This window comes from Diadema setosum, chromosome 7 (assembly GCF_964275005.1).
Source record: "Diadema setosum chromosome 7, eeDiaSeto1, whole genome shotgun sequence".
Taxonomy (NCBI): Eukaryota; Metazoa; Echinodermata; class Echinoidea; order Diadematoida; family Diadematidae; genus Diadema; species Diadema setosum.
The window spans coordinates 7,590,862-7,608,428 of NC_092691.1; the positions used below are offsets into that span (position 1 = coordinate 7,590,862).

The 17,567-nt window shown below is 35.0% G+C and overlaps 1 protein-coding gene across 1 annotated transcript in view; it reads right to left on the reverse strand.

The window, feature by feature from the left end:
• Positions 1-1,560: 1,560 nt before the first annotated feature.
• The window catches only part of LOC140230661 (scavenger receptor cysteine-rich domain superfamily protein-like), a 31,040-nt gene continuing 15,033 nt past the window's right edge, over positions 1,561-17,567 (reverse strand). The window contains exons 7-8 of the mRNA XM_072310801.1: positions 4,826-5,155; positions 1,561-1,898 (exon numbers count right to left, since the gene is read on the reverse strand). Of these exons, the coding sequence (XP_072166902.1) occupies positions 1,561-1,898; positions 4,826-5,155 (668 nt within the window). The remainder of the gene's footprint in view (positions 1,899-4,825; positions 5,156-17,567) is intronic.

A 17,567-nucleotide genomic window follows, 5' to 3' on the forward strand; every position in this document is an offset into this window, starting at 1 on the left:
GTGATAGATTTCCAGGCGACCAAATGTCAAGCGGTTGGTAAGGCGCAACTCTCCTTCCAAAGCTGTAATTAAGACATCAGTGTGCTTTCAATAGTGTTCGTGCATGTGAACCAGATAAAGTTGGGTGAACTTAGGACATTGTTTTCTTTTTGTTAAGCTGTTGACTTCATAAGCTTTTGACTTTAATCGTAGAAATAATTGTGATTTCCTGAGAAACATGTTCAGTGTGGTCTGCCATATTATTGCTCTCCCCCTCCCCCTTCTCTATCATAGCATTCACATTACAAGCTTTTGCCATCTTTGGAAGTGAGACAATGTGACATGCATTCCATCTTTATCATAAACAAAAAGAAAAATAAGCAATAGCTATTTTCAGAAACGGAAGCATTCTGACAAAATGTATCTGAATTTATAGAACACACACAATGCACGCCCCGGAAAGGAAAGACAACCTCTGCACACAGACAACTACATGCTAATACACTGAGCAAAAAGGAAGGAAACACTTTTTCCAGATTATATTTATCATATAGAAGATTTCGATGAAAATCAATACATTATTTCATATTATTTTCAACTCCAACTTCAAAGGACAAACGGGGTAATGCCACAAAGGTGACCAAATGGAGAGAATTTCATGATTCATTCTTTCAATTTAGGGATGTAAGAATTCTTGAGACAAGTTTAAGAAGCAAATATTGTTCTTAAATTTCCTAATTACTGAAGAATCAAAAGTTAGAACTTCCACCATTTTGGTTGATATTGCTTCTTCTTTTCAGTCTCATTTGAATTTGGATTTTATTAAAGATTCTACAATTTTCTGCATTATTATGAGCCTTTCTTAATCTTTTAGGTTACAAAGACATTATAGAGATCAGGGATCATTTTGCGAATTTAGTCATGTTTCTTCTTCTGTGGAATTTTTCTTGTGTTCTTATTGTTGTAATGGGAGAACACTTGTAATACCGGATTAGTGACAACTTGCTCACATTTTTTCACTTTGTGCCTTGGAGAACTAATGTTTTCACTCATGTTTCCCTTTTTATTGACATACCAGGCTAATAACCGATTAAATTACCTTTAATTTGGTATAAAATACATCAGTTTCATCTAAATATTGTTTTCGGAGTAATTATGAAATTGGGGAAAAGTGCTCTTTTTTTTTTTTTTTTTGGCTGAGTGTATAATATACATAATATTATTACTCACGCTATCGACAATCTCTCTCAAGATCAAAACATTCTATTTGAATCGGAGCAATTAAGATTTTGCTTTAGATCTTTATGTACATAAACATCTGAATTGTTATCATCTTAGCTTATATATCAATATGATGAATGGACATTAATACATAAATTCACGATTTAAATAATTGCAAACTAAACCCGTATCATTCAAGTAATATTTTTTTCACCTTGTGCTCAGCTGTTAGAACAGTTCACCTCACTATTATCAAACGGAATACTCCCACTTTTGTATTAATGATTTGTGGATCCTTCGAACACAGTTTTTTTTAAACAAATCTAGAGGTGTATACTTCATGATTAATATTCTAAATAACTACACACCTGTGGGATCTGTAAGTAATGTGTAACAGTCCACTCCCACGTCTTCGCCGTGTGTACATGAGCTGTTCCCATCATCACTGAATGTAATGCTACAGTTGACGAGTCCAGTCTCATTTCCAATACAGTCCACGCGAGACAGGTGGGTAGATCCATTACCAGGTGAGGGAGAGTAGTACACATTGTTCACTCCGTCATTCCCTAGTTGACGACAGGTTACCTCTGCTTCCTCGGGACCCCATGTCGTATTGCACACAGTGCCCCATTCGTTGTTGTGGTAGATTTCAAGTCGGCCGTCCCTCGACATCGGACCGTCAGCCAATCTGATGTCACCTTTTAGGAAACAACAATATACATGTAGGTTTCCCCTTATTTTGTTATGTCACCGAGAAAATAAAAGATTATCGGAGAATAACAGACAGCATCATCATGGCATTGTTAAATTGCTTCGTTGAAAGACAAACATAAATGTACAGTTGTACGTTTGTTTGCGTGGATGCATTTTTAAATGAGTTTTGGATTACCAAACCATCGGAATAACGAGCCGTATTTTAGTTTGGGATTGACGAAACTTATTTCATTTTAGGATTGCAGAACCTTTGGAATATAGAACACTAGAATTGTATGGTTAACATACCAAATCGGAATAACGCCACACATTTTCAGATCAATGAACCCCTTTCCATTTCAGATTAACTAACCTCTAGGTTTCGAGAGTTTGTGTGCTTCGGAATTTAGAACCTTCGTTATTGTGAACATCACCCAAACTATCCGAGGTGACATCTAACCAACTCACTTTCCGTTTACTCCAATATGCACAACAGTATCGGAACTATCATGTTCATGTTCAATGATTTAGCGCGTATACGCGGTCCTTTCCGGTTTAATCCATCAATGCTGCGTGATGCAGTAGATGCAAGTGTTTGTTCCTGGTGAAATGTGTTTGGAAGGACACTGAGAGAGTTGTGAGGCAATAGCTTGATATCCTAATATCGATGTCTTGTGAAAACACGTAAAACTTGAAAGTTGCTTAATTTTTATTTCCGGTCTGATTGTGACAGAATCCGTATTATATTCTTCGTACGATTTCACTTGTCATAGTTTTTCCCGGTCAATTTCATACTTTTGTCATTCAAGTTCCTATTCCGAGCATTCGATTTCACGCATTCCACACTCGAAGCACTGAATAAATAATCAAATTCAAAATCCTGTCATTTAAATTCACTGTCGGAGCATTCAAATTCTTTATCGGGACATTCAAATTCACTGTAGGAGCATTCAAATTTAAGAGAGGAGCACGCATTTCATCAATGAGCATTCAAATTCATGTCAAGCTGTCGACGGAATCTCGTCGGTCATTCAAATTCGTGAATAGCCAACCATGTTCCAAATAACTGCATTCAATTTAAAAGAAGTCCTGAATTTAGTTACTTTGGGGCCGTGTATGCATGTGTTTTTCATTTGGCTTTCAATATAATGGGATTATGGTGATTATATTTTGCAGTAGAGGTCCACCTGTTCATTGAAAGTTTTGAATTCGCGCTTAGCGAAAAGGAATATACAGGCACATGTCCCTCTGATTGGACATAAAATGGAGATCCCATGTGTGAGAGAGTCACACCTCATGCACGTAAAAGATCCCACTTTATTTATTCATAGCAAAGAGCAGGTGTTTAAGGCTTACATTTAACTGGACCCCATAATGGAAGACCAGCTATTGCAGCTGAATATGGGTTATCCAGCCATCTTCTTTGATGGAAAATGAAACAAACAAACAAACAAACAAACATTATGCACTGTATAGGTCCATTAAGAGCATAATACCGAATGTGAGTTGTCACCTTCAAGGAAAAAAAAATCGACTATATTGAAACTGATACATGAACATTTTATACGTCTTGTTTGTTGTGTATTGCTATCTTATTTGGTTTACTTTTGCGGGACTATATGACATCATTGTGTGTCAGTTTGTCTTTAAATTGATGAATTGTCATTATGTGGTTGGTGTTGGGGCCTTGTCAACATGCAGCATCACCAAGAAATATGATTAAATTGTCGTTGTGTTGTTTGGATGCACTGCTGATTGGACCTTACAATATAATTTATTGAGATGAAAAAAAAAATACATGAACAGAGAAAAATATAAAAGTTGTAAACAACCATAGTTACACTATGTGCAAGCCTCCATTGGTTGTGTTGGCCCTTTTTCCTTTCTTAAAAAAGTCTACTCCATTTCCTCGTTAAATTGATTGCACGAAGTATGTAGGAACTTGATCGCCCAAAAATGAAATTGAACGCTCCAAACAAGCTTATCGGGAATGTCACATGACTATCGCATGAATTGGAATGCACGAGTAGGTAAGTCGCTGCTCGCATTTGGAAATTGAATGCCCAATCGTGAATTTGATTTGACCAAAACGAAATAGAACGACCATAAATGAAATTGGTCGCTCGGATTCTGAATTTAAATGCCCGAATATTTTTTCGTGCGTGCGCTGTGCGAATTTGAATGCAAATTAATGACTTTGAATGACAAAAGTATGAAATTGACCGGGAAAACCTATTATTACTGATGCCAAGTGTAATAGAGTGTGGTGGATACTATCTGCGTCACTGGTTCATTGTGAGTTACCACTTCGTCAGTAGTCCTTTGTATTTTGAAGTTAAGTATCCTTTTTCTTCTTGTGTTCGTGAACCAAGAGGATATAAAAAACATTCACATAATTATCAATATATCTTATATTCTCTGTATCAGTAATCTAACATTTTTTTTAGACAACAAAATGAAATGGCAAATTATTTCCATAATTAGCGTTTAATGTAACATTTTACAAAAGGTTGGAGGAGTGACAACATTTATGATGTTGATTTAACATTTAATTTCTTTAGAGTTTAGATAAACTCTGCTTTATTATCTCTTTGATAGATTGTCTTTGGCATAACACTATGGATCCTCAGGCCATTATCATTTCAAGCACACGCTTACGATATGTGGTCTGATGCATTTTTCACCTTAAACATTCCCTATTCTAAATGGCGTCGTTTATCATCATCGTTGATAATTGATTTGAACGTTATATTTGCACTGTATTTTCTTTCGTTTGCAATGTTGAGAAATATTATTAATCACGTTATTTTGTATTAAAATGTTTTAAAAAATGTAAATATAGTCTTGATGTAACTTTCAATCGAAATGATGAAAAATGCAGAAATGAAACCAAAACCAAAACCAAAATGTTCAGTTTTAATTAAATTCTTACCCTCGTTGTACTCAAAGAAACATCTCACTCCTGCGTCTTCGAAATGAAGACAGTTATCGATGTTCCATCCATTGTGCTCGCAGTCCGCTAGTTTTGCTTCGGTCCCATTGCAATGTACGTTATCTAGGTAAATAGGTTGCGTCGGTGATCCTCCCCCAAAAAAGGCATATGGAAAAGCGTCGGTCGCAGCTGAAAAGCCGAGCTGTTTACACACGACCGATGCATCAAACATATCCCAGTCATCGTCACACACTGTCCCCCACTGAGAGTCGTAGAAGATCTCAACGCGTCCCTCATGACTTCCCGAACCATCAGCGAGTCGCACATCACCTGTTTCTGAAACCCCTACGAATCATTGAAAACATTACTACTATCATGCAATGCCTCCATATCGACCACTTAATACTGCTTCCGATTGTGTATGTAACTTTGGAACCATTTAATGACACTCCCCTTAATCCATTTAATTTTTTTAAGGATGTGGTGGTTGATGGTGACAACTGCTTTTGAGCGATCCATAAAAAGTCAACAACGGAAGTTGCCGCTTTTAAATTAATGCAAAATGAAATCAAAACCCAATGAGATGGAAAAGGTTGTTGTTGTTGTTGTTGTTTTTCATATGCAAACCGTTCAGAAACAGTGTTCTTTATCAGAAAAATATGAAGCCTCTTATAAATGACTTTTCTTCGAAAAGCTTAGCAAAAACATGAAAATGCAATCGGTCTATTTATTTCTAAATATACCCAGGGTCATCTGTTTGAAATAATAAAATTTGTTCGCAGTCTTTAATTTTTCTGGAACAATACTACAACCCCTATGATACATCAAAGATATCACACAAGGGTTTAGCGTCATGATGGATACATTTTCCTGACTACTCGGGGATGTGTATTAACTAGTCCTGATGATTTAGATGTATATTATAAAGAAATTATTTCTATAATTTCATGAACAGAGGTTTTGTGAAACTGTATCACATTTTGAAGTGCACTCTATTTCGTGTTTATTTTTTTTTATTGTTACTTGGCATGGAATTTGTTTGATTCAAGTTTTGTGCATAATACTTTGAATGGAAAAAAATTCTTACAGTATGCTTGTGTTGCGAACAATGTTAGCAAGCTTGTTTATATAAATATCATATACCATTTACAATCCAACGTCTCTTGATTTAACATTCGAATGATTGAATACTTTGCAACGGGAAACGTTTGTTAAATAAATTATAAAACATATTGATATGAATATCATAACTGTCATAACATTGAGAACACTCAGAGCTAATACACCAATTAGTTAACTCTAATGCTCGTTAGATACCAATATTATTTGCTTCAGTGACTATACGCTTTATTTATTATCATCTATGGAAGGAATGAATTATGAAGGAATGAATTTTGAAAGCAATCTTATTTTGGTGTAGCTTATTTATGCATAAGAGGCTCTACTCACTGATATGCAAGATTGTTTATCTATCTAAACCTTGTCTGGTAAACCAGAGATTTCCTCGAGGATTCTGTTGAACAAACTCACACATCACGAAGCACACAGTACAGTTTACCAGTATAATCTAGGACATCGAAACAACCATTGTACTGACATGGGCCCTGTTTCATAAAGCTGTTCGTAAAGTTACGAAAGACTTACCAGCGACTGGTGATCAGTTCTTGTGCTGAATTGTTGAAATTCTGGTAAGTATATCACATCACAACTGATCACCAGTCGCTCGTAAGTTGTTCGCAACTTTACGAACAGTTTTTTGAAACACCCCATGGTCTGATATACCATAAATGATACATGGCAATGCACACGGAATGCACAACGTTGTAAGACAGCACAACACAACACAACACAACACATTTAGAGTATAACTAATCTTACAATAACAAGACCGTGGCAGTATTGACAACGACGTCACAACACATGAAGATTAACTTGATTTCCCATAATATAAAAGGTAAAAAAAAAATGAGAGCAGTAAAGAAACTCTCTGAATGAGCGATAAACAAAGAGAAAGGCAGACAGGAAGAATCATCGTTACATCAGTAACAATTTTACTCACAATGTTGTTATTGTCTATTGATATACCTGATGAAATACCGGAAAACCCGCAAAAATACTTAAGATTTCAGTTTGACAAACATTGTGTCCAATTCGCTAACAGGCATCTGTCTTGGAGCGATTCCCATCACTCACTTCCCCTCTTTCTTGCCTATTTCCCTGGAGTGTCTTTTGTTAATAGCAACATGGAAACATGTATATTTGTTCAGTCCAGGCTAAACTGCAGTCACGCGTATTTTGTTGATTATTATGTGCTATTTTTTATCAATCACTGAAAATGTTTTCATTGACAGAATCTTGTTTGAAATGTCCTATTCTGTTGGTAGGCGTGTCCAGAAAATCTAAAATAAGCTGAAAATTATGGGCAAGTAGTCATCTAATCATTCGACAATGAAGTAATGTTAAGAGTATCATAAATCAAACCAAAATAGATGATTAACATGCATTTGCATTTCATAGTTCCTCCAGGAATTTATTGACGTTAACACGATGGGATGTCTTTTTATTCTATTGCCGTAAACTCGTTTCTTGATTTTGAATGGTTTAAAAAGACTCGAATATTTTCATACAACACAATTTCTGTCAATTGATCGAGGGCATTATAGCGCCGTGAAACATTTGCCGATCCGTAACCTGTCTGTCTATTACAGATTAAAAGTTGCATTGTGGAGTGTTTATACATGTATTGACATAATACTTGTTGGGGAGTACTGCACTTCACAGCTTATGTTCGAGTCACATAGGCCTACACATATACAGATCTTTCAGTTTTCTAGGTTAGACAGTATGATTTGATCATAGGCGCAGGCCTACTCTCTTCCTTTACGGCGAATGACACACAATACGTCTCCCTCGATTAAAAGCAATATATATATATATATATATATATATATATATATATATATTGGAAAATTCAGAAATTCGAAAGGAATAATTCTTTGTGTGATAGCTCCTCATTTTGCCAGAGAATAATATTTCTAGGCATAGATATGAGTTCTTTATCGCAAATGAAAGGTATTTTCCCGTTGTCATAATATTCTGAATTGAAATGTATACCCGACTGCCTCGATATAATTTGGAAAGAGTTGCAAGTATAGGCCTCAGAATGCTTATTTTTTCAAGCTGTAAGTAGTCAACATTGTATCACCCCTAAATGTAATATCAACGCTAAATGTAATATTGACCCTAAATGTAATACTTTTTAACCCTAAATGTAATATCGACCCTAAATGTAATACTTTTTAACCCTAAATGTAATATCGACCCTAAATGTAATACATCTTAACCCTAAATATAGATGTCTCGCGGAGCGAAGCGGGTTTTGATTCTGGTTAGGAAAATTTGCGTTTGAGTTTGCCTCATTTGTGAGTTGAGGACACCATAGACGACATGCGCAGTGAGTGAAAGTTGTCATTTGTCACATTTCGCGCAGTTTTTAATTGTGCCATTCAGTTAGTTAGCGGCTGACGGTATCAACGTGAAGACTGGTCGCGTCATGGGATGCGAATGCTGACTCGCCCGTTTCTGCAGAAGACTCATGCAAGTCAAGTTTAGCCCCGCTACAGGAGTAAGTTGTTTAATACCAGAAAATGTGAAATGAACATTAAAACTGAAAGGAAAGCAAATTAGAGTATGCTTGAGCGAACTTATGAACTCATTTGAATTCAGTTACAGTGTTGAATTTGTTGCATGCATACCAGTAAGTTGCAACGTGGTACGTACATGGTTACGCAGGTATTGCACGTGAACAGTAGTGCATGTTCATGTAATGCACGTTCATGTCAAGGCATATAATGCCAGGAATTTATGAACTACGTGTATGTCATTTAATCAACCTGATGTGGTGGTTGTGTGAAGATACAGTTGTGACAGAAATTGACATTAAGACAGATTTAGTGTTATATAAATGTCGATAATGGTTCAAAGAGACAAAGTTGTTGGTGAATAGAGTCGATAGTGGGAAAAGGTCACCACACGTTAATAGGTTATTTGTGTATGATTTATCGACATGCATCAGTGTGGGTGTTTGTATTGCAAGACAAATTGCAAAGTAATTACAGAACTGTGTTTAATGACAGCAGTTCGCACAGTGTTTGTAGCGCCTAAGTGGAATCTAAAGTGTAAGAATCTACTCAATGGTGTGCTGTAAGGTTTAATTTGCATTTCTGGAGTGGAACTAGAATCCATGGTATGGAGGTAACAATGTTGAGTGTACAATATACAGTAGTGCTTAGCGAATACAGAAATGCAGCCTGTAGATTCGTTGTAAGGTGTTACATTGAGTATATTCAGCATCAATTACCGAGCTCAAAAGAGAGATTATGAGTGTCTACAGTACAATCAGAGTGTAGATGCAAGTGATGTTTGACATATAACATGTAAGAATAAGTACAGGTGGTTTGACTTGTACATACAGCTGTATGTAAGTTCTGTTTCATATCCATATGAATTGTGACTGCAAGTGTATGAAGCACAGTCACTGAGAGTTAAAGGGGTGATAACACATGTTGTATTTGTACAAAATTACATGTTTGTGCAGAAGTACAAATTAGACAGGATATGCACAATACGTGTACAGTGCAAGAGTGCCAAATAAAGTGCTCAGATTAATCTGCATGTGTACACAGTAAATGAGCACAATGAGTCAGTGTATTACATATTATACAAAGCTGTTCTTTCAATAAGACAGAAAGAATCTGTAATTTTGGCATACAAGTGTACATTGTAGTAGCAAACTACATACATCTAGCATACAAGTGTACAGTAGCAAACTCCAAGCATTCAGTGTGCATGTTCAATTGATACTCCCTGTGTAACAGAAACATGACGATTTATTGGTCACTTTCAATATGTTCAAGGTGTTGTGTATAATACAATATACATGTACTTTGTATAGCAGTCAAGAGCAGCAATAATTGCTATTGCAAGATTTGTTTTTGTTATTTACCTAGGTAAAAATCACACAGTCTTATTAATTCCTTTGTTTGCTGCAAAGTTAATTACGTCCATGTGACATAGTCTTTAAATCTATTACCGTTTTCATACAATCACACAAACATTTTGTAGTCCAATGTTCATTCAGTGTTCATGATTGTTTACAGTTTTGTTGAAAAAAAAAAGCGGGCAAAAATTCTTTGCAAGGAAATTCTGAATATGAATGATATTGCAAGAACGAAACACATACGCCTACTGATGGAACGAGAATAAGAAATTAGAAAGATTCAGAAAGATTTCGCAAAAATTTTATGAACCGTCATTATCTATATAGTGTTTCAATGACGAAATATCTGTCACACATTGACATGGCAGCAAATAACTGTCCGAAATATTAGCCTCATGACATTGTTCACTACCCCTGGCAATCACTACAACTTAGTGACACAAAACTGGGGCAATTTGTCGTGGGGGAGGGTACACAGAATATTTTTTTTTTGCAATATTATTCATATTCAGAATTTCCTTGCAAAGAATTTTTCCCATCTTTTTTTTTTTTCAACAAAACTGTAAACAATCATGAACACTGGATGAAGATTGGAATACAAAATTTTTGTGTGATTGTATAATAAAAGTAATAGATTTAAAGACTATGTCACATGGACCTGATTAACTTTGCAGCAATGAAAGGGATTAATAAGACTGTGATTTTTACCTGGGTAAACGACAAAAACAGATATAATCAACTATTGCTGCTCTTGACTGCTATAGAAAGTTGCGTCATATCCCCTACCCCCTGACTTTTAGCCCGATATTCTGCGTTGGTGACACTGTCTATAAAGAGGTGTATCAAATTTAAGGTCGTAATTACATTGAGTGTTAAAATGTGTTACATTTAATAGGGTTGACATGAATTACATTTAGGATTGTTATAACATTTAGCTTTAAGATGTATTACATTTAGGGTTGAAATGTATTACATTTAGGGTTGTTATTACATTTAGGGTCGATATAACATTTAGGGTTAAGTGGTATTACATTTAGGGTTAAAAAGTATTACATTTATGGTCGATATTACACTTAGGGTTGACATGTATTACATTTAGGGTTGTTATTACATTTAGGGTTAAAATGTATTACATTTATGTTGACTCGATTATTACATTTAGCGTTAAAATGTATTACATTTAAAGTTGTTATTACATTTAGGGTTAAGGTGTATTACATTTAGGGTCGTTATTACATTTAGCGTTGATATTACATTTAGGGGTGATACAAACGTCTCTCAACGTCTTTTCTCTCTAATCCTCATTCAACTCTCCCATAAATTATAGGACATTTTATCCATAGGAATTGTTATTCCAATGGATTGTTTACACATGAAGAACAACAGGTTAGGAGCTCTTACCATCATAGGCGAATGTGATCCAACATAGAAGCGCGAGAATGTATCCTGTGAAAAACCTTGACATTTTGTCTTGTAAATCGCGTGTCTACCAACAAGTGACTGTCCAAACTACGTATGTACAGTAGAAAAAGAAAACATGTTTCATCATTTGCCAAGGATTCTTTGATACGATTAAAATTCGCCAAACACAGGTAAATGCAGACCACCGTTTAGAACAGCTTGCCCATAATGTTGAGTGAACAACCTTTGTACCCAATATGTTAATAGGAGAGCGCATATGTGACTATGACGCATTAGAGACTGCGTCATATCGTTATGGGAGTGTATTTGCGCTGATAAGGGCTTAAAAATAATCTCATAGAGTCCATGCCCTTTACAAAATATGCGTGCTAATCATTTGCTCTGAAACCACTTAATATCAATAAAGGCCTGGGATGTATTATTGTGTACTGGTCGACCAACTGGTGACGTATCTTAGCGATATTCAACGAGTCCCGCAGGTTTCAATCAGGCAAATTGAAAGGAGTTTATAAGTTGTAGAAATATGTAAGTTCTGGTATACCTAACCTGCCCTCATGATGAAGGTATTCTTTTGTTTTCCCTAAAAGTGTCCTCATATTGCTGACGTACCGTTTTGCAGTGCCCTGTACCAACACGATCAAAGTGAAAGCAGTACAAACTGGTGCCACATTTCTATACCTTAATGTTTTTTAATGTCTCCATCCCCTTGCATCCAAGTGGATCAATGCGTTTTTAAAGATATTTCGCTGACAGAACTGATGAATTACAGTTTCCGTAATGTTGATATTGATTACTTTCACAAACATTGCCTCGAATCTAGATATATAATGTCGCTGACTTGCTTTCCCTTTTATTGATTGTATAAAACAAGCAATATACAAACAAGCAAAGAATAATTTTGGCACATTTATCTGCAAAAAGGGTGACAACCACTCGCTCTGTTTAAAAGTTAACAATATCAGCATTATCATAGTAACTTTATCCTTATAAAATTCTATTGCAGTTCAATTTACATTATCCGTTTCTCTGTCATTTTAGAGTTCCATTTCATCATGCATTTTAATATTATTCCTATTTTTCTCTCTACATGATTGTGAATGAAAACCCTGCGAGAGTTGATAACGCTTTATAACGAAGAAATTGTCATTATTGCATTGCCTAAGATAAAAGCCAAAAGCCACAATGTTAAGTCCCCCTTTATTAGTTTCGTCGTTCCAGTTCGTTTGTTTATTCGCCTGTGTATGTGTGTCTGTCTGATACTTTGTCTTCTTGAGTGGGCTTCCAGACTTTTTTTTTTTACTTTATTCCCAGCCTTTTTCCCCTTTTTGCATCAGTTCTTTTTCTATTGACATTCTGTACCTGAGGGGCCCACATTCTACAAGCATTGTCTTTTCAGTGGGTCCCTCCATTTTTCGATGTTTTGCGTATTGTTATATCATAATTGATTATCGTCTTTATCACTTCAGTCAGTCAATTTTCATTACAACGTATTTGTTACCCCAAGGTTCCACAATTATATTTTTCTCAATGTATTTTGTTTTGATTATGCAACGTTATTCTCCATTACCAAAGAAAGTGAAATGTTTTAGTACCTTTCCACAAATGAAATAAAGTTTGGATTGAAAAATTGAATTGATATTTCAATCATGCAAACAACCTTCACTGAAACTTAAGGGCAGATACGTACAAACACACACTGTATTATAGGTGTTTATTTGTATCTTTCTTTAATTTTTCTCCATCTGAACGTTTGAAATGACGAATAATTTCATCTAAAATCATTGATCTATTTTATTGGCTGAGTAGTTACTACTCCTGATGAAATAATCTCAGTCTTATGACTCAGAGCAATTTTCCCCAAACTGACTCAACGGAATGGGAAAAAGAAGTCAGATGCAAAAAAAAAGACATATGCATAGACATGGATATAGTAGACATATACAATTTTAAGTTGTACACATTTATGGGCTTTCTTGTGTGTATCATAAAAGAAATTGAAGTACAAATTGTTAAGTCGAAGTAGTCTGCGTGGAGCATCCCTACAGTGCATGTAAAAAAAGGTAATCCAACTTTTGAGGGCTATAACTATTTCATGATCGTCACTAATGGAGATCGCAGTCTTGGTTGTGAGTACAGAAGAACTCTTCCTCTTTCAATTGATCCTAATTATGTTGTTAAATGTCATGCATTACTGGGCACATGAACTTTAATGACAACAATAACAATTGCACTTTTTTTAGTGTTATCATGAAGTAACAATGAAAGCCTCACTGAATGATGAGATCAAATTTGAAAGTGGTCACATTAACGGGCCAGCCTGCACAACTGCATGTTTTTGTTTTTAAGGTTTCATCTAACCTTTTATGGTTCATAGCCTTCAACCATTACCACGTTGTGGATAACTTCAATTTTCATATTTTTCATATTCAAGACATGATATTGTCGCTGCAAAATATGTTGAATATAAACACAGAAAAATGGACTGTGTGGGTTGGCCTTTGTGGGAGTGACCAAGTTATTGGACAGGTGGCCATGTTAAAGCTTATGTTGACAATGAAATGTTAGAAAAAAAAACAAACAAACACAAACCTGCAGTCGTGCAAGCTGGCCTATGTCACTTTCGCTGACAGATCTCATCTATTCATTTAGACATTCATTGGTTCTTCATGTAACACTCAATCATTAAAAAAGTGCAATTTGTTATTGTTGTCTTTAAAGTTCATGTGCTCAGTCATCCATGACATTTGTAAATAAAATTAGGTATCAATAAAAAGAAGAGTTTTTCTTCCTCCGCAACTAACGTTGCGATCTTCATAGTTGACAATTATGAAATAGTAGCCCTCCAAAATTGGATAACTTTTTTTACGCAAGCACGATACGCAGAGTAGAAAAAATGAATGATTAGAACAGAATGATGATGGGTGACAAATTGCTGTTAATCATTGTCTAAAAAAAAAACATGTACTCAACCACACGTGAACGGCTGAGCGTAGGCCTATTTTTTTTTTCAATTCAATTCAAACTTTATTTCATTTTTCGAAAAGAACATAAACATTTCACTTTCATTGGTAACAGAGAATAAGGTTACATAATCAAAACAAAGTAAAATTGAAAAGAGAACATAATTGTGGAACCTTGGGGTAACTATAATGTTGTAATGAAAATTGACTGAAGTGATATAGACGATATAACATTACACAAAATATCGAAAAATGGAGGGACCCACTAAAAAGGCAATGCTTGTAGAATGTGGGCCCCTAAGGTACAGAATGTCAATAGAAAATGAACTGATGCAAAAAGGGGAAAAAAGATCGGGAATAAAGTCAGATTAAAAAAAAGGTCTGGAAGCCCAATAAGAAGACAGAGTAACAGACAGAGACACATACACAGGCGAATGAACATTAAACGAGACTGAGACGACAAAACTTATGAAAGGGGACTTCAATACAAGACAGAATGAGACAAGGTTGACATAATAGGAAGACAATACAGCGGACAGAAAGGAAAAACAGATCCATAATTAATTCCTGTAATAGAATATTGAATGAACAACTGAACGAACGAGATGACAGCAGATCACGTCAAGTTTATTTGCTTTGTGGACTACCGATAATCACAGATTGTATCTCACTCGTACATGTGAACGATTTCGACACGCACCCTGTCTGACTATCAGCCGTCAACAAGCTGTAGATCACCTTCTTTATTTATATAGAAGGGACGTCAAAGACTTCTAATATAAAGGAAATTTTCTTTCACTTTGCCTTTGTAATAGAGTGAAAATCCCCAACCTCCAATCGAACTCCTTAGTAAACTTTGCGCTTTTCTAACATTTATAAGACACTCCCTATTCCATTATTTGAACTCCCTATTTTTGTCGATGAATCATCGTTCCTGGCTATCATCAGCACCGATTTGCCATCAGAGTAGTGAAGTTTTTAGAGAATATTCTTTCCATTTGTTAGACATGGGTAGTTGGAATTGCTGTTAACACTTCAGGAGAAGGAAGTGGCTCCATCACTTGTTCCAGTCTTAAGCAATTTTCTGCAATCATACAAAATCGCCCTATTTCCGAATATAGCAGCCTTTTGTTACGTTATCAATTTCCAGCTGTAGTTGAAATTGAAGTTTGTTGACTCAACGACCCTCATGGGGTGCTGAAGAACAGTACCAATTTCAAATTATTATATTATTATTATGTACAAAATGCAATAATTTCAAATAAAATTTAGCATGTGTGCATAACACAAATATATATACAAGACATCATTACATCAATGCAATTTGCATAAAAGTATGTTATCAATTTTCCTATATACAAATGTAAATACAGCTGTTCTATGAACAATGCAGGCACTGTTTGATGCAAATTATCTTACAAAGGATACATAGAATATACGAAAACAATTAAATAATAAAGTGTGTAGTAACTAATGAAAAAGGACATTTCTTGATGATTTCGATAGGAATAGTATATATATAATATATATATGCATATATATGAAGAGTTTGTTCGCAAAAACCGATAAGTCCATTTTTGAAGATTTTGAAATACAGTTTCTGTCATAAAGTACAAAACAATACCTTTTAAATGATATATTGGTCACTACATGTAAAGGTACAATTTTGAAGTTATGGTCAAAAGAAGCAAAAATTTTCTTATTATTCTCTTTATTTTTCTTAACCTGTAATCGCAAATATCTCCAGTTGGCAAATATGGATTTATCGGTTTTTGCGAACAAACTCTTCATATATATATATATATATATATATATAATACCTGTATATAAATCATCTCATCTGTTCCAATACAAAGAATCCGCCTATAAAATCACTCCTCGAAAACTGTTTAATTCAACGGCAAATTAGAACTTAGAGTATTACTCTATCATAATATTATTTCTGTCCATACAGAGATACGATCTGAACACATGATAACTAGGCACCAATATGTGCACTTTGACAAGAGTATGCTACAATTCATTTTTTTTTTTTTGGGGGGGGGGGGGGTTGTTAATTTTTGTTAGGAATACACACTGTAGTTTAAAGTTTATTTAGTATTCCTATGTTCAAATTTCGGTTCCTTCATATTTCCAATCTTATAGAGAATAATCACTTATGAAGACTTCGTGCCCTTAAAAAACTTCTTGTCATGATCAACTGCATATTATTTTTTTACATCTTGTTCGTCATTCTTTTATGTATTACATCAATGTGAAGTGAGATATGAAAGTGAATGTATAGAACTGTTCAGAGAGTCTCAAAACTAATACCGGTGTAATTGCGGTAATTTCCTTCATTTTAATTAAATTCAATGTACAAATGAAATTACCAGTAAGATATCAATTTTTGTAAAATTTCAATAACATTTTCAGAGGAAAATCAAGTGTTCAATTCAATAAATCATTTAGATACAAAGAAGGTAAGTTGATGAATTGTCGCTTTTTTGTTTTTAATTTAAAGCAAGTATCTTCCCTTACTAGAAACGACAAATGGTAGGTTGATCTCAATCTAAGTTTTAACTATAGCAACAAACTCGATCTCATCTTAAGGTGTATGTAATGATCGGCATATATGTATTTTCTTAAAATAAAAATATATATCCTGTACTGGGAATGCTGCTCGGTTGTTTGATTACAGTTATTTTAATCAACAGACACTTACATACTTACACATATCCATGCAAATCTGCATACGTCAAAAATCATTAAGTCTCACAGACCGCTATGAATACTGGCACTTATAATATGATATAATACAATGAAAAGATTTTAAATATCCTAAAAAGAGTTGGTCCATGGGTTTGCCATCTTAGCCATGACTTCCAATCTATTGCACTAATAAATTACATTTCTTTACTGGCCAGAGAATGTATAGTTTTTCTACTATTCGCTCAGTAGCTTACGCTGTGTGATTTTCAGTACAACATTATAATATCACAACGTATTCGAAAGCATCCGGCTGTTAACGCATTGTATGATGACTGGGTTAGAAATCAAGCCGACCATACACTGCTGACTCTGAATGCACACAAGCAAGATTCAGCAGTCGTTTGCCAACAAACAACTGCAAACAGCAACCGGGATATATATTTCCCCTGAGCAGGAATTTTGCTTTGAATCGGACAGTTCAAATGTCTAGAAAATGGCTCAAATTGACCTTAAAGAATGAATGAGAAAAACAAATGCAGTAAAAGTTCACGAAACATCGTGTACAGTTTATCGAGATGCATGTACAGATACTGAAAGTAACGATGTGGAGACTAATAGTAAAACGGGCAGAGAGACATTCGTAAACATTACAAAGTAAGTGCATCATTAG